This window comes from Scyliorhinus torazame, chromosome 3 (genome assembly GCF_047496885.1).
Source record: "Scyliorhinus torazame isolate Kashiwa2021f chromosome 3, sScyTor2.1, whole genome shotgun sequence".
NCBI classification, from domain to species: Eukaryota; Metazoa; Chordata; class Chondrichthyes; order Carcharhiniformes; family Scyliorhinidae; genus Scyliorhinus; species Scyliorhinus torazame.
The window spans coordinates 343,805,157-343,823,489 of NC_092709.1; the positions used below are offsets into that span (position 1 = coordinate 343,805,157).

The window sequence follows — 18,333 nt, forward strand, 5'->3', positions numbered from 1 at the left end:
GGTCCGGGAGGCTTCCAGCGTCCCAGATGGCTTCATCTGCAGAAAGTGCACCCAACTGGAGCTCCTCACAGACCGCATGGTTCGGCTGGAGCAGCAATTGGATGCACTTAGGAGCATGCAGGTGGCGGAAAGCGTCATAGATCGCAGTTATATAAATGTGGTCACACCCAAGGTGCAGATAGAGAAATGGGTGACCACCAGAAAGGGCAGGCAGTCAGTACAGGAATCCCCTGTGGTTGACCCCTCTCGAACAGGTATACCCCTTTGGATACTGTCGGGGGGGATAGCCTATCAGGGGAAAACAGCAGCAGCCAGAGCAGTGGCACCACGGCTGGCTCTGATGTTCAGAAGGGAGGGTCAAAGCGCAGAAGAGCAATAATAATAGGGGACTCTATAGTCAGGGGCACAGATAGGCGCTTCTGTGGGCGTGAAAGAGACTCCAGGATGGTATGTTGCCTCACTGGTGCCAGGGTCCAGGATGTCTCCGAACGGGTAGAGGGCATCCTGAAGGGGGAGGGCAAACAGGCAGAGGTCGTTGTACATATTGGCACTAACGACATAGGCAGGAAGGGGCATGAGGTCCTGCAGCAGGAGTTCAGGGAGCTAGGCAGAAAGTTAAAGGACAGGTCCTCTAGGGTTGTAATCTCGGGATTACTCCCTGTGCCACGTGCCAGTGAGGCTAGAAATAGGAAGATAGAGCAGCTAAACACGTGGCTAAACAGCTGGTGTAGGAGGGAGGGTTTCCGTTATCTGGACCACTGGGAGCTCTTCCGAGGCAGGTGTGACCTTTATAAGAAGGATGGGTTGCATCTAAACCGGAGAGGCATAAATATCCTGGCCGCGTGGTTTGCTAGTGTCACACGGGAGGGTTTAAACTAGTATGGCAGGATGGTGGGCACGGGAGCAATAGGTCAGAAGGTGAGAGCATTGAGGGAGAACTAGGGAATAGGGACAGTGGGGCTCTGAGGCAGAGCAGACAGGGAGAAGTTGCTGAACACAGCGGGTCTGGTGGCCTGAAGTGCATATGTTTTAATGCAAGAAGTATTACGGGTAAGGCAGATGAACTTAGAGCTTGGATTAGTACTTGGAACTATGATGTTGTTGCCATTACAGAGACCTGGTTGAGGGAAGGGCAGGATTGGCAGCTAAATGTTCCAGGATTTAGATGTTTCAGGCGGGATAGAGGGGGATGTAAAAGGGGAGGCGGAATTGCGCTACTGGTTAGGGAGAATATCACAGCTGTACTGCGGGAGGACACCTCAGAGGGCAGTGAGGCTATATGGGTAGAGATCAGGAATAAGAAGGGTGCAGTCAGAATGTTGGGGGTTTACTACAGGCCTCCCAACAGCCAGCGGGAGATAGAGGAGCAGATAGGTAGACAGATTTTGGAAAAGAGTAAAAACAATAGGGTTGTGGTGATGGGAGACTTCAACTTCCCCAATATTGACTGGGACTCACTTAGTGCCAGGAGCTTAGATGGGGCGGAGTTTGTAAGGAGCATCCAGGAGGGCTTCTTAAAACAATATGTAGACAGTCCAACTAGGGAACTGGACCTGGTATTGGGGAATGAGCCCGGCCAGGTGGTAGATGTTTCAGTAGGAGAGCATTTCGGTAACAGTGACCACAATTCAGTAAGTTTTAAAGTACTGGTGGACAAGGATAAGAGTGGTCCGAGGATGAATGTGCTAAATTGGGGGAAGGCTAATTATAACAATATTAGGCGGGAACTGAAGAACATAGATTGGGGGTGGATGTTTGAGGGCAAATCAACATCTGACATGTGGGAGGCTTTCAAGTGTCAGTTGAAAGGAATTCAGGACCGGCATGTTCCTGTGAGGAAGAAGGATAAATACGGCAATTTTCGGGAACCTTGGATAACGAGAGATATTGTAGGCCTCGTCAAAAAGAAAAAGGAGTCATTTGTCAGGGCTAAAAAGCTGGGAACAGATGAAGCCTGCGTGGAATATAAGGAAAGTAGGAAGGAACTTAAGCAAGGAGTCAGGAGGGCTAGAAGGGGTCACGAAAAGTCATTGGCAAATAGGGTTAAGGAAAATCCCAAGGCTTTTTACACGTACATAAAAAGCAAGAGGGTAGCCAGGGAAAGGGTTGGCCCACTGAAGGATAGGCAAGGGAATCTATGTGTGGAGCCAGAGGAAATGGGCGAGGTACTAAATGAATACTTTGCATCAGTATTCACCAAAGAGAAGGAATTGGTAGATGTTGAGTCTGGAGAAGGGGGTGTAGATAGCCTGGGTCACATTGTGATCCAAAAAGACGAGGTGTTGGGTGTCTTAAAAAATATTAAGGTAGATAAGTCCCCAGGGCCTGATGGGATCAACCCCAGAATACTGAAGGAGGCTGGAGAGGAAATTGCTGAGGCCTTGACAGAAATCTTTGGATCCTCACTGTCTTCAGGGGACGTCCCGGAGGACTGGAGAATAGCCAATGTTGTTCCTCTGTTTAAGAAGGGTAGCAAGGATAATCCAGGGAACTACAGGCCAGTGAGCCTTACTTCAGTGGTAGGGAAATTACTGGAGAGAATTCTTCGAGACAGGATCTACTCCCATTTGGAAGCAAATGGACGTATTAGTGAGAGGCAGCATGGTTTTGTGAAGGGGAGGTCGTGTCTCATTAACTTGATAGAGTTTTTCGAGGAGGTCACAAAGATGATTGATGCAGGTAGGGCAGTGGATGTTATCTATATCGACTTCAGTAAGGCCTTTGACAAGGTCCCTCATGGTAGACTAGTACAAAAGGTGAAGTTACACGGGATCAGGGGTGAGCTGGCAAGGTGGATACAGAACTGGCTAGGCCATAGAAGGCAGAGAGTAGCAATGGAAGGATGCTTTTCTTTTTTTTTTTTTTTAAATAATATTTTATTGAAAATTTTTGGTCAACCAACACAGTACATTGTGCATCCTTTACACAACATTGTAACAATACAGATAATAATGACCTTTTTAAATTTAAACAAAAACAACAACAAATAAATAAATATTAAATAACAAAAAATAAAAACTAGCCCTAATTGGCAACTGCCTTGTCTCAGGCCACACACCCCCCCATCCCTCCCCCCCCCCAAGTCCTGGGCCGCTGCTGCTGCCTTCTTTGTTCTCCCCCATCTATCTTTCCGCAAGATATTCGACGAACGGTTGCCACCGCCTAGTAAACCCTTGAGCCGACCCCCTTAGGACGAACTTAATCCGCTCTAACTTTATGAACCCCGCCATATCATTTATCCAGGTCTCCACCCCCGGGGGCTTGGCTTCTTTCCACATTAGCAGTATTCTGCGCCGGGCTACTAGGGACGCAAAGGCCAAAACATCGGCCTCTTTCGCCTCCTGCACTCCCGGCTCTTGTGCAACCCCAAATATAGCCAACCCCCAGCTTGGTTCGACCCGGACTCCTACTACTTTCGAAAGCACCTTTGTCACCCCCATCCAAAACCCCTGTAGTGCCGGGCATGACCAAAACATATGGGTATGATTCGCTGGGCTTCTTGAGCACCTCGCACACCTATCCTCCACCCCAAAAAATTTACTGAGCCGTGTTCCAGTCATATGTGCCCTGTGTAATACCTTAAACTGAATCAGGCTTAGCCTGGCGCACGAGGACGACGGGTTTACCCTGTTTAGGGCATCTGCCCACATCCCCTCCTCAATCTCCTCCCCTAGCTCTTCTTCCCATTTCCCTTTTAGTTCGTCCATCATAGTCTCCCCTTCGTCTCTCATTTCCCTATATATATCCGACACCTTACCGTCCCCCACCCATTTCTTTGAGATGACTCTGTCCTGCACCTCTTGTGTCGGGAGCTGTGGGAATTCCCTCACCTGTTGCCTCGCAAAAGCCCTCAATTGCATGTACCTGAATGCATTCCCTTGGGGCAACCCATATTTTTCGGTCAGCGCTCCCAGACTCGCAAACTTCCCATCCACAAATAGATCTTTCAATTGCGTTATACCTGCTCTTTGCCACATTCCATATCCCCCATCCATTCCCCCTGGGGGCAAACCTATGGTTGTTTCTTATCGGGGACCCCCCCAGTGCTCCGGTCTTTCCCCTATGTCGTCTCCACTGTCCCCAAATCTTCAGTGTAGCTACCACCACCGGACTCGTGGTATAGTTCCTTGGTGAGAACGGCAATGGGGCTGTCACCATAGCCTGCAGGCTGGTCCCCCTACAGGACGCCCTCTCTAATCTCTTCCACGCCGCTCCTTCCTCCTCTCCCATCCACTTACTCACCATTGAAATATTAGCGGCCCAATAATACTCACTTAGGCTCGGTAGTGCCAGCCCCCCCCTATCCCTACTACGCTGTAAGAATCCCTTCCTCACTCTCGGAGTCTTCCCGGCCCAAACAAAACCCATGATACTCTTTTCTATCCTTTTGAAAAAAGCCTTCGTGATCACCACCGGGAGACACTGAAACACAAAAAGGAATCTCGGGAGGACCACCATCTTAACCGCCTGCACCCTCCCTGCCATTGACAATGCTACCATATCCCATCTCTTGAAATCTTCCTCCATCTGTTCCACCAACCGCGTCAAATTTAGCCTGTGCAATGTGCCCCAATTCTTAGCTATCTGGATCCCCAGGTAACAAAAGTCTCTTGTTACCTTCCTCAACGGTAGGTCTTCTATTTCTCTACTCTGCTCCCCTGGATGCACCACAAACAGCTCACTCTTCCCCATGTTCAATTTATACCCTGAAAAATCCCCAAACTCCCCAAGTATCCGCATTATTTCTGGCATCCCCTCCGCTGGATCCGCCACATATAGTAGCAGATCATCCGCATATAAAGATACCCGGTGTTCTTCTCCTCCCCTAAGTATTCCCCTCCATCCCTTGGAACCTCTCAGCGCTATCGCCAGGGGCTCAATCGCCAGTGCAAACAGTAATGGGGACAGAGGACATCCCTGCCTTGTCCCTCTATGGAGCCGAAAATATGCCGATCCCCGTCCATTCGTGACCACACTCGCCACTGGGGCCCTATACAACAGCTGCACCCATCTAACATACCCCTCTCCGAACCCAAATCTCCTCAACACCTCCCACAGATAATCCCACTCCACTCTATCAAATGCTTTCTCGGCATCCATCGCCACTACTATCTCCGTTTCACCCTCTGGTGGGGCCATCATCATTACCCCTAACAACCTCCGTATGTTCGTGTTCAGCTGTCTCCCCTTCACAAACCCAGTTTGGTCCTCATGAACCACCCCCGGGACACATTCCTCTATTCTCATTGCCATTACCTTGGCCAAGACCTTGGCATCTACATTGAGGAGGGAGATTGGTCTGTAGGACCCGCATTGTAGCGGATCCTTTTCCTTCTTTAAAAGAAGCGATATCGTTGCTTCTGACATAGTCGGGGGCAGTTGTCCCCTTTCCTTTGCCTCGTTGAAGGTCCTCGTCAGTAGCGGGGCGAGCAAGTCCAAATATTTTCTGTAAAATTCAACTGGGAATCCGTCCGGTCCCGGGGCCTTTCCCGTCTGCATGTTCCTAATTCCTTTCACCACTTCCTCTACCGTGATCTGTGCTCCCAATCCCATCCTATCCTGCTCTTCCACCTTGGGAATTTCCAGCCGATCCAAAAACTCCATCATTCTCTCCCTCCCATCCGGGGGTTGAGCTTCATACAATTTTTTATAAAATGTCTTAAACACTTCATTCACTCTCTCCGCTCCCCGCTCCGTCTCTCCATCTTCGTCTCTCACCCCCCCTATTTCCCTCGCTGCTCCCCTTTTCCTCAATTGGTGTGCCAGCAATCTGCTCGCCTTCTCTCCATATTCATACTGTACACCCTGCGCCTTCCTCCATTGTGCCTCTGCAGTGCCTGTGGTCAGCAAGTCAAATTCCACATGCAGCCTTTGCCTTTCCCTATACAGTCCCTCCTCCGGTGCTTCCGCATACTGTCTGTCCACCCTCAAAAGTTCTTGCAACAACCGCTCCCGTTCCTTACTCTCCTGCTTCCCTTTATGTGTCCTTATTGATATCAGCTCCCCCCTAACCACCGCCTTCAACGCCTCCCAGACCACTCCCACCTGAACCTCCCCATTGTCATTGAGTTCCAAGTACTTTTCAATGCATCCCCTCACCCTTAAGCACACCCCCTCATCCGCCATTAGTCCCATGTCCATTCTCCAGGGTGGATGCCCTCTTGTTTCCTCCCCTATCTCCAAGTCTACCCAGTGTGGGGCATGATCCGAAATGGCTATAGCCGTATATTCCGTTCCCCTCACCCTCGGGATCAATGCCCTACCCAACACAAAAAAGTCTATGCGTGAATAGACTTTATGGACATAGGAGAAAAACGAGAACTCCTTACTCCTAGGTCTACTGAATCTCCACGGGTCCACCCCTCCCATCTGCTCCATAAAATCCTTGAGCACCTTGGCTGCTGCCGGCCTCCTACCAGTCCTGGACTTCGACCTATCCAGCCTTGGTTCCAACACCGTGTTAAAGTCTCCCCCCATTATCAGCTTTCCGGTCTCTAGGTCTGGGATGCGTCCTAGCATTCGCCTCATAAAATTGGCATCGTCCCAATTCGGGGCATACACGTTTACCAACACCACCATCTCTCCCTGTAATTTGCCACTCACCATCACGTATCTGCCCCCGTTATCCGCCACTATAGTCTTTGCCTCGAACATTACCCGCTTCCCCACTAATATAGTCACCCCCCTGTTTTTCGCATCCAGCCCCGAATGGAACACCTGCCCTACCCATCCTTTGCGCAACCTAACCTGATCTATCAGTTTCAGGTGCGTTTCCTGTAACATGACCACATCTGCTTTAAGTTTCTTAAGGTGTGCGAGTACTCGTGCCCTCTTTATCGGCCCGTTAAGCCCCCTCACGTTCCACGTGATCAGCCGAGTTGGGGGGCTTCCCACCCCCCCCCCTTGCCGGTTAGCCATCATCTTTTTCCAGCTTCTCGCCCAGTTCCCACGCGGCTGTATTTCTCCCAGACGGTGCCCCCCCGCCCATCCTTTCCCGTACCCACTCCCCCCTTTCCCCAGCAGCAGCAACCCAGTAATTCCCCCCTCCCCCCCCCCCCCCCCCCCCCCGCTAGACCCCCGCTAGCGTAATTACTCCCCCCATGTTGCTCCCAGAAGTCAGCAAACTCTGGCTGACCTCGGCTTCCCCCCGTGATCACGGCTCGCCCCGTGCGGCGCCCCCTCCTTCCTGCTTCTCTATTCCCGCCATAATTATCATAGCGCGGGAACCAAGCCCGCGCCTCTCCCTCGGCCCCGCCTCCCATGGCCAACGCCCCATCTCTTCTCCCTCCCCACCTCCCCCCATCACCACCTGTGGGAGAAAGAAAAGTTACCATACCGCAGGATTAATCATACAATCCCTCTTCGCCCCCCCCCCCCCACTCGTCCCACCACTTTGTCCAAACGTTCATTTTCGTAGTCCAATCATTCCAATTTTTCTTCTACAATAAAAGTCCACGCTTCATCCGCCGTCTCAAAGTAGTGGTGCCTCCCTTGATATGTGACCCACAGTCTTGCCGGTTGCAGCATTCCAAACTTAATCTTTTTTTTGTGAAGTACCGCTTTGGCCCGATTAAAGCTCGCCCTCCTTCTCGCCACCTCCGCACTCCAATCTTGATAGACGCGGATCACCGCGTTCTCCCATTTACTACAACGAGTTTTCTTCGCCCATCTAAGGACCATTTCTCTATCCTTAAAACGGAGAAATCTCACCACTATGGCTCTGGGAGCTTCTCCTGTTCTCGATCCTCGCACCATAACTCGGTATGCTCCCTCCACCTCCAACGGACCCGTCGGGGCCTCCACTCCCATTAACGAGTGCAGCATCGTGCTAACATATGCCCCGACGTCCGCCCCCTCCACACCTTCAGGAAGGCCAAGAATCCTCAAGTTGTTCCTCCTTGCGTTATTTTCCAGTGCCTCCAACCTCTCCACAGATCGTTTCTGGTGTGCCTCCTGTATCTCCGACTTCACCACCAGGCCCTGTATGTCGTTTTCATTCTCTGCTGCTTTCGCCTTCACGACCCGAAGCTCCTGCTCCTGGGTCTTTTGTTCCTCTTTCAGCCCTTCAATCGCCTGTAATATCGGGGCCAACAACTCTTTCTTCATTTCCTTTTTTATCTCCTCCACGCAGCGTTTCAAAAACTCTTGTTGTTCAGGGCCCCATATGAAACTGTCACCTTCCGACGCCATCTTGGTTTCTGCTTGCCTTCCTTGCCGTTGTTCCAAAGGATCCGCTGCAATCCGGCCACTTTCCTCTCCTATTTCCATCCGTGTCCAGGGGGAACACCCTTCTGGTTTACCGCACGGTGTTTTCAGCCGTTAAAATTGCCGTTGGGGCTCCTATCAAGAGCCCAAAAGTCCGTTTCACAGGGAGCTGCCGAAACGTGCGACTCAGCTGGTCATCGCCGCACCCGGAACTCGATGCTTTTCTAATTGGAGGGCTGTGACCAGTGGTGTTCCACAGGGATCAGTGCTGGGACCTTTGCTCTTTGTAGTATATATAAATGATTTGGAGGAGACTTCCGGTTGCGGCAGGGATGAGCTAGCCGCACGTTTCGGCGGCTCCAGCTCCGACAGAACTTCGAGCTCTTTTAAGAGCCCCAACGGGGACTTTGACAGCTGAAAAACCCGGTGCGAGGCGCGAGGGAAGGGAGTCCCCCCCGAATGACGGAGGGAAAAACCGGCGGCGGCGGCTGCAGCCCGAAGAATCTGCAACCAGAAGATCAGAGGGAGTGGAACAAAATGGCGGCGGAGAAACCACAGGTGACATGGGGGCCTGAGCAGGACGAGGTGGTGAGACGGTGCGTGGACCTGCTGAAGAAGGAGGTAATGACCCCGTTGTTATAGGCAATTGAGGGGCTTAAGGAGACTTTAAAGACCCAGGAGACTGAACTTCGCGTGGTGGAGCAGAAGGTGTCAGGTATTGAGGACGAGGTCCTGGGCCTGGCCGTCAAGACTCCGACGCACGAGGCACTTCATAAAAAGTGTGCTGACAGGATTGAGGCCCTTGAAAATGGAGCGCGAAGGAAGAACCTTAGGATACTAGATCTCCCGGAGGGTGTGGAAGGAGTGGACTGTGGAGCGTACGCAAGTAAGATGCTGAGCTCACTGATGGGTGCTGAGGCCCCTGCGGGCCCCATGGAGGTGGAGTGGGCAAATCGGATCCCGGCGAGAAGACCAAAAGCGGGAGAACCACCGAGGGCGATAATCGTGCGATTCTACCGCCTTAAGGACAGAGAAGACGTCCTGAGATGGGCTAAAAAGGTGCGGAGTAGCAGATGGGAGAATGCGGTGGTAAGGATCTACCAGGATTGGAGTGCGGAGGTGGCGAGAAGGAGGGCGAGCTTCAACCGAGCCAAAGAGGTTTTGCACAAAAGGAAGGTGAAGTTTGGGATGCTGCAGCCGGCAAGACTATGGGTCACGCATCAGGAGAGACACTACTATTTCGAGACGGCGGAGGAAGCATGGTCCTTCATCAATGAAGAGAAACTGGACCGGAACTGAGGGACTGATGCTGCAGGGAACTGTTATTGTTGTTATTATTGTTTTTGTTAATGGGATGGTGAAAGTTAATCGAGAAGTAAACAGGGAAGGGGGGGGACACTGGGGAAATGTGGGCGCCGGTGAGGGGGGAGAGGCGGGACATAGTCGGAGAATGGGGAAGGAGAGGGGGAGGGGAAAGGGAGCTGCGCCATAAGAGGCGGGTCAGGTAAAGGGATGTTCCCGCGCCAGAAAGAATAAGGCGGGAAAACAGGCGCAAGGCGGATGGGAGTTCCCTCACACCGGGGGGGTCGAGGAGCGAGCAGGAGTAGCCGGGGTCAGTTGAAGTCAGCTGACTTACGGAAGTGATATGGGGGGAGCAATCAAGCTAGATGGGGATCGGGCGGTGGGGGGGGGGGGGGGGCGGTGAGGGGACAACTGGGTTGCTGCTGCGGAAATCCAAAAGGAAATGGCTAAAGAGAGGGTGGTCGGGGGCGGAATGCGACGCTGGGGGAGCGAGCGGGAGCGCGGAGGCGGGATATGGGACTGGCCTCGAGAAGGTAATGGCTAGTCGACACGGGAGGGGGGGCAGGTAGCCCCCCAGTGAGGCTGATCACGTGGAATGTGAGAGGCCTGAATGGGCCGATAAAAAGGGCCCGAGCGCTCGCGCATTTGAAAGGACTAAGGGCAGACGTGGTTATGCTCCAAGAGACGCACCTAAAGGTGGCGGACCAAGTTAGGCTAAGGAAAGGATGGGTGGGACAGGTGTTCCACTCAGGACTGGACGCAAAGAACAGAGGGGTGGCCATTTTGGTGGGGAAACGGGTAGCATTTGAAGCAAAGAACATCGTAGCAGATAGTGGAGGTAAATATGTCATGGTGAGTGGTGCGCTGGAGGGAATGGAGGTTGTGTTGGTTAATGTGTATGCCCCAAATTGGGACGATGCGGGGTTCATGAGACGGATTCTGGGGCGTATTCCGGACCTGGAGGCAGGAAATTTGATTTTAGGAGGGGACTTCAATACGGTGCTGGACCCGGGGCTAGATAGATCCAGCTCAAGGACTGGAAGAAGGCCGGCAGCGGCCAAGGTACTTAAGGGGTTTATGGACCAAATGGGGGAGTGGATCCATGGCGATTTCTTAGACCCAGGGCTAGGGAGTATTCCTTCTTCTCCCACGTCCATAAAGTGTACTCCCGGATAGATTTTTTTATTTTAGGAAGGTCGTTGATCTCTAGGGTGGAAGAAGCTGAATACTCAGCCATAGCGGTTTCGGATCATGCCCCACATTGGGTGGACCTGGAAGTAGGAGAGGACAGGGAGCAGAGAACACTCTGGCGATTAGATGTGGGACTGATGGCGGATGAGGGAGTGTGTGCAAGAGTGAGGGGGTGTATCGAGAGATACCTGGAGGTCAATGACGACGGCGAGGTCCCTGTGGGAGAGGTCTGGGAAGCACTAAAAGCGGTGGTCAGGGGAGAGCTGATTTCTATTGGGGCCCACAAAAGGAAAACAGAGGCCAAGGAAAGGGATAGATTACTGGGGGAGATTTTAAGGGTGGACAGGGAATTTGCAGAGACCCCGGAGGAGGAGCTGTACAGGGAGAGGAGACGACTCCAGACCGAGTTTGACCTTCTGACCACCAGAAAGGCGAAGGTACTGTGAGGAAGGCACAGGGGAGGAGGTATGAATATGGGGAAAAGGCTAGTCGCCTGTTGGCGCACCAACTGCGAAAGAGGGCAGCAGCGAGGGAGATAGGAGGAATTAGGGATGAAAGGGGAGACACTGTGCGAAGGGCAGGAAAGATAAATGAGGCGTTTAAGACCTTTTATGAAGAACTGTATAGGTCTCAGCCCCCAGAGGGAGAGGAGGGGATGCGGCAGTTCCTGGACCAGTTGAGGTTCCCGAAAGTGGAGGAGCAGGCGGTGGCAGGCCTGGGGGCGCCGATTGAGGTGGACGAGGTTATTAAGGGACTGGGAAGCATGCAAGCAGGGAAGGCCCCGGGGCCGGACGGGTTCCCGGTGGAATTCTACAGAAAATATGTGGACTTGTTGGCCCCGTTGTTGGCGAGGACGTTCAATGAGGCCAGGGAAGGGGGGACACTACCCCCGACAATGTCGGAGGCGACGATATCGCTAATTTTGAAGAGGGACAAAGATCCGATGCAGTGTGGGTCCTATAGACCTATTTCACTATTGAACGTGGACGCCAAACTGCTAGCAAAGGTGCTGGCATCGAGGATAGAGGACTGTGTCCCAGGGGTGGTGCACGAAGACCAGACAGGGTTCGTAAAAAGGAGACAATTGAATGTTAACGTGCGACGGCTATTAGGGGTGATAATGATGCCCTCAGTGGAGGGGGAGGCAGAGATAGTGGCGGCAATGGACGCAGAGAAGGCATTTGATAGGGTGGAGTGGGAGTATTTATGGCAAGTGTTAAGGAGGTTTGGGTTTGGGAACGGATTTATTCGCTGGGTTAGACTACTTTATGGGGCACCAACGGCAAGCGTAGTTACAGGTCGACATAGATCGGAGTATTTCCGATTATATAGGGGAACAAGACAGGGATGCCCGCTGTCTCCATTGTTGTTTGCGCTGGCAATTGAACCTCTGGCCATGGCGCTGAGAGACTCCAGGAAATGGAGAGGGGTGACTAGAGGGGGAGAAGAACACCGAGTCTCGTTATACGCGGATGACCTATTGCTATACGTGTCGGACCCAGCGGGGGGGATGATAGAGGTTATGCGAATCTTGAGGAGGTTCGGGGAATTTTCGGGGTATAGGTTAAACATGGGGAAGAGTGAATTATATGTGATACATCCAGGGGACCAGAGTCGAGAGATAGAAGGCTTACCGCTGAGGAAAGTGGAAAGAAACTTCCGATACTTGGGGATTCAGATCGCTGGGAGCTGGGGAACCTTGCACAGACTTAATCTGACACGGCTGGTAGAACAAATGGAGGAGGACTTTAAGAGGTGGGACATGCAGCCTTTATCGCTGGCGGGCAGGGTGCAAGCAATTAAGATGATGGTCCTCCCGAGGTTCTTATTTGTATTTCAATGTCTCCCTATTTTAATCACCAGGACCTTTTTTAATAAAATAGATAGGAGCATTACGAGCTTTGTGTGGGCAGGGAAAGTTCCGAGAGTAAGGAGGGGGTTCCTTCAGCGCAGTAGGGACAGAGGAGGACTGGCACTGCCGAACTTGGGAGATTATTATTGGGCCGCCAATGTGGCAATGATACGTAGATGGATGATGGAGGGTGAGGGAGCGGCGTGGAAAAGGCTGGAGAGAAGGTCCTGTAAAGGGATGAGTCTAGAGGCGCTGGTGACGGCGCCGCTACCGTTCTCACCGAAAAAGTACACCACAAACCCGGTGGTGGCGGCAACACTGAACATATGGGGACAGTGGAGGCGACAGAGAGGGGTGCGGGGAGCCCTGGTGGGGTTCCCTATCAGGAACAACCATAGGTTCTCCCCAGGAAGAATGGATGGAGGATTTCAGAGCTGGTACCAGTTGGGAATTAGGAAGGTGGGAGATTTATTCATAGATGGGACTTTTGCGAGCACTGGAGGAAAAGTATAAGTTACCCCGAGGGAATTTCCTGAGATATATGCAGGTGAGGGCGTTTACTAGACAACAGGTGAGGGAATTTCCGCGGCTCCCGACACGGGATACAGGACAGCGTGCTTTCAGGGGTGTGGGTCGAAGAGGGGAAGGTGTCAGAGATTTATAGTGAGATGAGGAAAGAGGGGGAGGAGTCGGTGGGCGAACTAAAAAAAAAGTGGGAAGAAGAATTAGGGGAGGAGATAGAGGAGGGTATGTGGGCTGATGCCCTAAGCAGGGTAAATTCCTCTTCCTCATGCGCCAGGCTTAGCCTGATTCAATTTAAGGTGCTACATAGAGCACACATAAGGGGGGCAAGATTGAGCAGGTTCTTTGGAGTGGAGGACAAATGTGGGAGGTGTGGCGGGAGCCCGGCAAACCATGCACATATGTTTTGGGCATGCCCGGCACTGGAAGGGTATTGGAAGGGAGTGACGGGAGTGATTTCGCAGGTGGTGAAGGCCCGGATCAAACCAGGCTGGGGGTTAGCTCTATTTGGAGTTGCGGAAGAGCCGGGAGTGCAGGAGGCGAAAGAGGCCGATGCCGTGGCCTTTGCGTCCCTCGTAGCCCGGCGCAGGATCCTACTCATGTGGAAGGAGGCGAAACCCCCCCGGACTGGAGGCCTGGGTAAACGATATGGCGGGGTTTATTAAACTGGAGCAGATAAAGTTTGCCCTGAGAGGATCGGCTCAAGGGTTCACCAGGCGGTGGCAGCCATTTCTCGACTACCTAGGGGAACGTTAGAGGGAAGGCAGATGACCAGCAGCAGCAACACAGGGGGGAGGGGGGGAGGAGGCTTAGTTGAGTATCGGTCAATAGAGTACGAGGTTTTGTTACTTGTATATTATTATTATTATTATTGTTAATAAGTTAAAAAATTTCTGTTTTGTTATTGTTATCGTTTCGCTTGTTTTGTAAGCGGGAAAAATGTTGCTCAGGGGAAAAAAATTTCAATAAAATATATTTAAAAAAAAAAAAAAAAAAATGATTTGGAGGAAAATGTAACTGGTCTGATTAGTAAGTTTGCAGACGACACAAATGTTGGTGGAATTGCGGATAGCGATGAGGACTGTCAGAGGATACAGCAGGATTTAGATTGTTTGGAGACTTGGGCGGAGAGATGGCAGATGGAGTTTAATCCGGACAAATGTGAGGTAATGCATTTTGGAAGGTCTAATACAGGTAGGGAATATACAGTGAATGGTAGAACCCTCAAGAGTATTGAAAGTCAAAGAGATCTAGGAGTACAGGTCCACAGGTCACTGAAAGGGGCAACACAGGTGGAGAGGGTAGTCAAGAAGGCATACGGCATGCTTGCCTTCATTGGCCGTGGCATTGAGTATAAGAATTGGCAAGTCATGTTGCAGCTGTATAGAACCTTAGTTAGGCCACACTTGGAGTATAGTGTTCAATTCTGGTCGCCACGCTACCAGAAGGATGTGGAGGCTTTAGCGAGGGTGCAGAAGAGATTTACCAGAATGTTGCCTGGTATGGAGGGCATTAGCTATGAGGAGCGGTTGAATAAACTTGGTTTGTTCTCACTGGAACGAAGGAGGTTGAGGGGAGACCTGATAGAAGTCTACAAAATTATGAGGGGCATAGACAGAGTGGATAGTCAAAGGCTTTTCCCCAGGGTAGAGGGGTCAATTACTAGGGGGCATAGGTTTAAGGTGAGAGGGGCAAGGTTTAGAGTAGATGTACGAGGCAAGTTTTTTACGCAGAGGGTAGTGGGTGCCTGGAACTCGCTACCGGAGGAGGTGGTGGAAGCAGGGACGCCAGTGACATTTAAGGGGCATCTTGACAAATACATGAATAAGATGGGAATAGAGGGATACGGACCCAGGAAGTATAGAAGATTGTAGTTTAGTCGGGCAGCATGGTCGGCATGGGCTTGGAGGGCCGAAGGGCCTGTTTCTGTGCTGTACATTTCTTTGTTCTTTGTTTGTTGAAACCAAGAGCCATCAAACTATCTCGATATACCAAATGGCCCATTTCTGTACCATAGTGACTCTGACTTTATTGCCAGCTTTCACTGTTATCAGGACAAAACTCCTTCATCTCCCCCAAAGAAATGCTATTGTCTGGAGAGGGCATCATATGTAATATGAAGCTGTTCGATGAATTAAGGTGTATGTGGTCCCGTATTGGTTTCATGGTTTGTGCATGCAAACGGTCAAGCTGCCTTCATAACCACATATATTCAATTAGGTATCTAAAATCAACGCATGATAACCTGTTGCTCTAATTGTCCTCCTGAGTTTTCTCAAGTTATCCCTCAGTCTTCCCCTTGCTCTTTATAATCTACAGATTTTTGAGACCAGAGATTCGTATCATCTAATCATAAACTTCCCGGTATGCATCCCCTTTCATCCTGTTGGTTTTACCATCGGATGTTGTATTTTCCTGCACAACATAGACCCAATTCATTTACCTTTATTCATGAAAGTCAATCCAAGAGCGCACTTGGAGTCTTGGCTTGGCTCAGCTTTTCCTTTGCTACCTCCTGGATCAGCACATATAATCCAACAAAAGCAAAATACCGAGGATTGCTGGAGATCTGACCTGGAAACGGAAGATGCTGGAAATATTCAGCATGTCGGGCAGCAGCTGTGGATAGGGAAACCAAGGTCGCGTTTCAGGTTTGATGACCTTTCATCACGAATGGCAAACTTAAGAGATGTAACAGGCCTTAAGCAAGCACAGAGGCAGGAAAATTGGAGGAGGGGTGATGGAACAAAATTGGTTGGCAGCTTGACTGATTGGCTGAGGCCTTTCCATCGCCACTTATAAATAATGTTAGCAAACATGGGGATACTTGCTGTTGTCTGGATAGCGATTTTGTGGAAAATTGCTTGGAGAGATTGAGGGAGATCCTTTCAGGAAAAACCCTGCAGATTCACTGTGTCTGTGTCAGACTATTACTTGACCTGACAGCCTTTGGCAAAAGCTCAGCTTAAATTCCGAGCGAAACTAAAAGCTAAACTTACTGCTACAGACCTCGCTCCTTCCATTAATACATAATTTTTATCCCACTCGGATGGCCTGACCTGCTTACCCAAGTCTAAACACAATGTCTTAAATTATCTACTCTCCAGGAAATCTCCCACAATCATAACAAAATTCAGTTAGTCTTTATATAGGTAAACAATTACATGGGTGAAATGAATGATGATATCACTTTTACAACATCTTAACTGCATCTTTTGCAGCCACAGAGTCTGAACATCGAAACCTAGAATCTTTAATAATATTACTGCAGCAGATATATATACCTGAACTCAGGCTTTTAAAAACATTACTGCGACAGATATAAAATACAATCTGTATAAAATAAATTTCTCACATTCATCACAAGAGACTTCCAAAACTCACATTCGCAGCCACATCTTCCTCAGTGACTGTCTTTGGCTCCAGTTTACCCCTGTGGATTCCAACCGAAGTTCCATCCTATATATTTCCAGGATTAGGTATTGTCGAGACACACTGTTCCTCGGCCTGCTGTTCTAACCACATTGTGAGGTCCACAATGAGTGCCAAGCGCGCCCCATGTATGCACGCAATCTCTCTCTCCAGCAGCACCAACTCACCCTGTCTCAAAGCTGTCCTGGTTCCCAATTTCATTTCACCCTTAAACTCATCCGACCCCTTTAGAAGAAACTTTTTCTCTTCCTTTAAAATGTTAAGGAACGAAGCTCCAACAACTTGGAGTTCTGCTCGACACTGAATGTTTCTCTGTTTCTCTCCACAGATGCTGCCAGACCTGCTAAGTTTTCCCAGCACTTTCTGATTTGATTTTATTGTTTTGCTGTGTTATTTAAAAAATTGTTGCTCTCAGGGCTTTACGTGGCATTGCAGTGGCATGCAACATTGAATGTGCTGTTGCTCAAAATCTTTGTGACATTCTTTCCACTCCCATGTTAACTTGTGTTCCTTATTTTCAGCAGTCCTTCCCCAAAAAGTTCCCGTTCTCGGAATTTGTGCCCAAAGTCTACACTCAGATTAAAGAGTTTATCTACGCCTGCCTCAAGTTTTCAGAGGACCTTCATTTGAGGTAAGGAGACCATAAGAGAAAACAAATAATTCAATTGAACATCTGATACTTAAGGCAGCTAATTACCCTGAGAAAAACTTAGGCACAGGAGGTGGCCATTTACACCTTTGTGCCTGTTCCACCATTCAGTGAGATCATGGCTGATATACGAAGCCAACTATACCCACCTTTTCCCTATATTCCTTAATATGTTTGGCTTGCCTGGAAGTGTTTTCTTACTTCTCTGCCAAAAGGCCTGACTATAGTTTTTAGGCTATGTCCTATAGACCTAAATTTCCCAACTGGTGGAAAGGTTTTCTCTTCATCTATCCTATCCGTTCTCCTTCATATCTTGTAGACTTCAATCAAACCCTCTCTTAACCTTCTGAATTTTAGGGAATCCAGCAATCCCAGAATTCGAAGTCAGATAGTATGGCTCTCAAATCACATGTATGAATGGATGAAGAACAGCAGCAAACATATTGGTTTTGTTAAAAATCCGACAATTGCTTTGGTCATTTAACCTTTTGCCAGCCATCAAATCACCAGCCTTATTGAAATCCATTTTACAATTTGTCATGGTGGGATTTGAATTCAAAGATCTCTGGTCGCTCACATGGTACTTTAAACCACTTGGTTCCTATGCCCTTGTGTTGCAGTGTTGTTTTTATTTTCCCCCTTTTCCTTTGCCAATATTTGAAAAACAATTTTTTGGTGGATTCTCTTCTCACGATCACTGTTCCATCCAGAGACGTGATGTGGAGATGCCGGCGTTGGACTGGGGTGAGCACAGTAAGAAGTCTTGCAACACCAAGTTAAAGTCCAACAGGTTTGTTTCAAACACTAGCTTTCGGAGCACTGCTCCTTCCTCAGGTGAATGAAGAGATATGTTCCAGAAACACATATATAGAGACAAAGTCAAAGATGCAAGACAATGCTTAGAATGCGAGCATTTGCAGGTAATTAAGTCTTTACGGATCCAGAGATAGGGGTACCCCAGGTTAAAGAGGTGTGACAGGCAGGGGGACAGATGACTTGTTTCCAGGCACCTGCCAAGAAGGGTCTGTAAAGTGAATGTGGCAGAAGTGCAGAAACGGTCCGAGAGTGATAACATTGACATGGAGAAATCTCTGGTCCATCTCCACCTTGAACGTAAGTCTGCTGTAAACTGTCGTTCTGATTTGAAAATCCTTATCCTCGCATTCAACTCCCTCCCAAG

General features: G+C 49.9%; 1 protein-coding gene across 3 annotated transcripts in view; it reads left to right on the top strand.

The window, feature by feature from the left end:
• Positions 1–18,333, top strand: part of exoc6b (exocyst complex component 6B) — an 800,313-nt gene that overhangs the window by 500,123 nt on the left and 281,857 nt on the right. For 2 of the 3 annotated variants that reach the window (XM_072497736.1, XM_072497738.1), the window contains exon 15: positions 17,026–17,135. In XM_072497736.1, coding sequence (XP_072353837.1) covers positions 17,026–17,135 — 110 coding nt within the window. The remainder of the gene's footprint in view (positions 1–17,025; positions 17,136–18,333) is intronic. The other variant, XM_072497737.1, reaches the window with a different exon arrangement.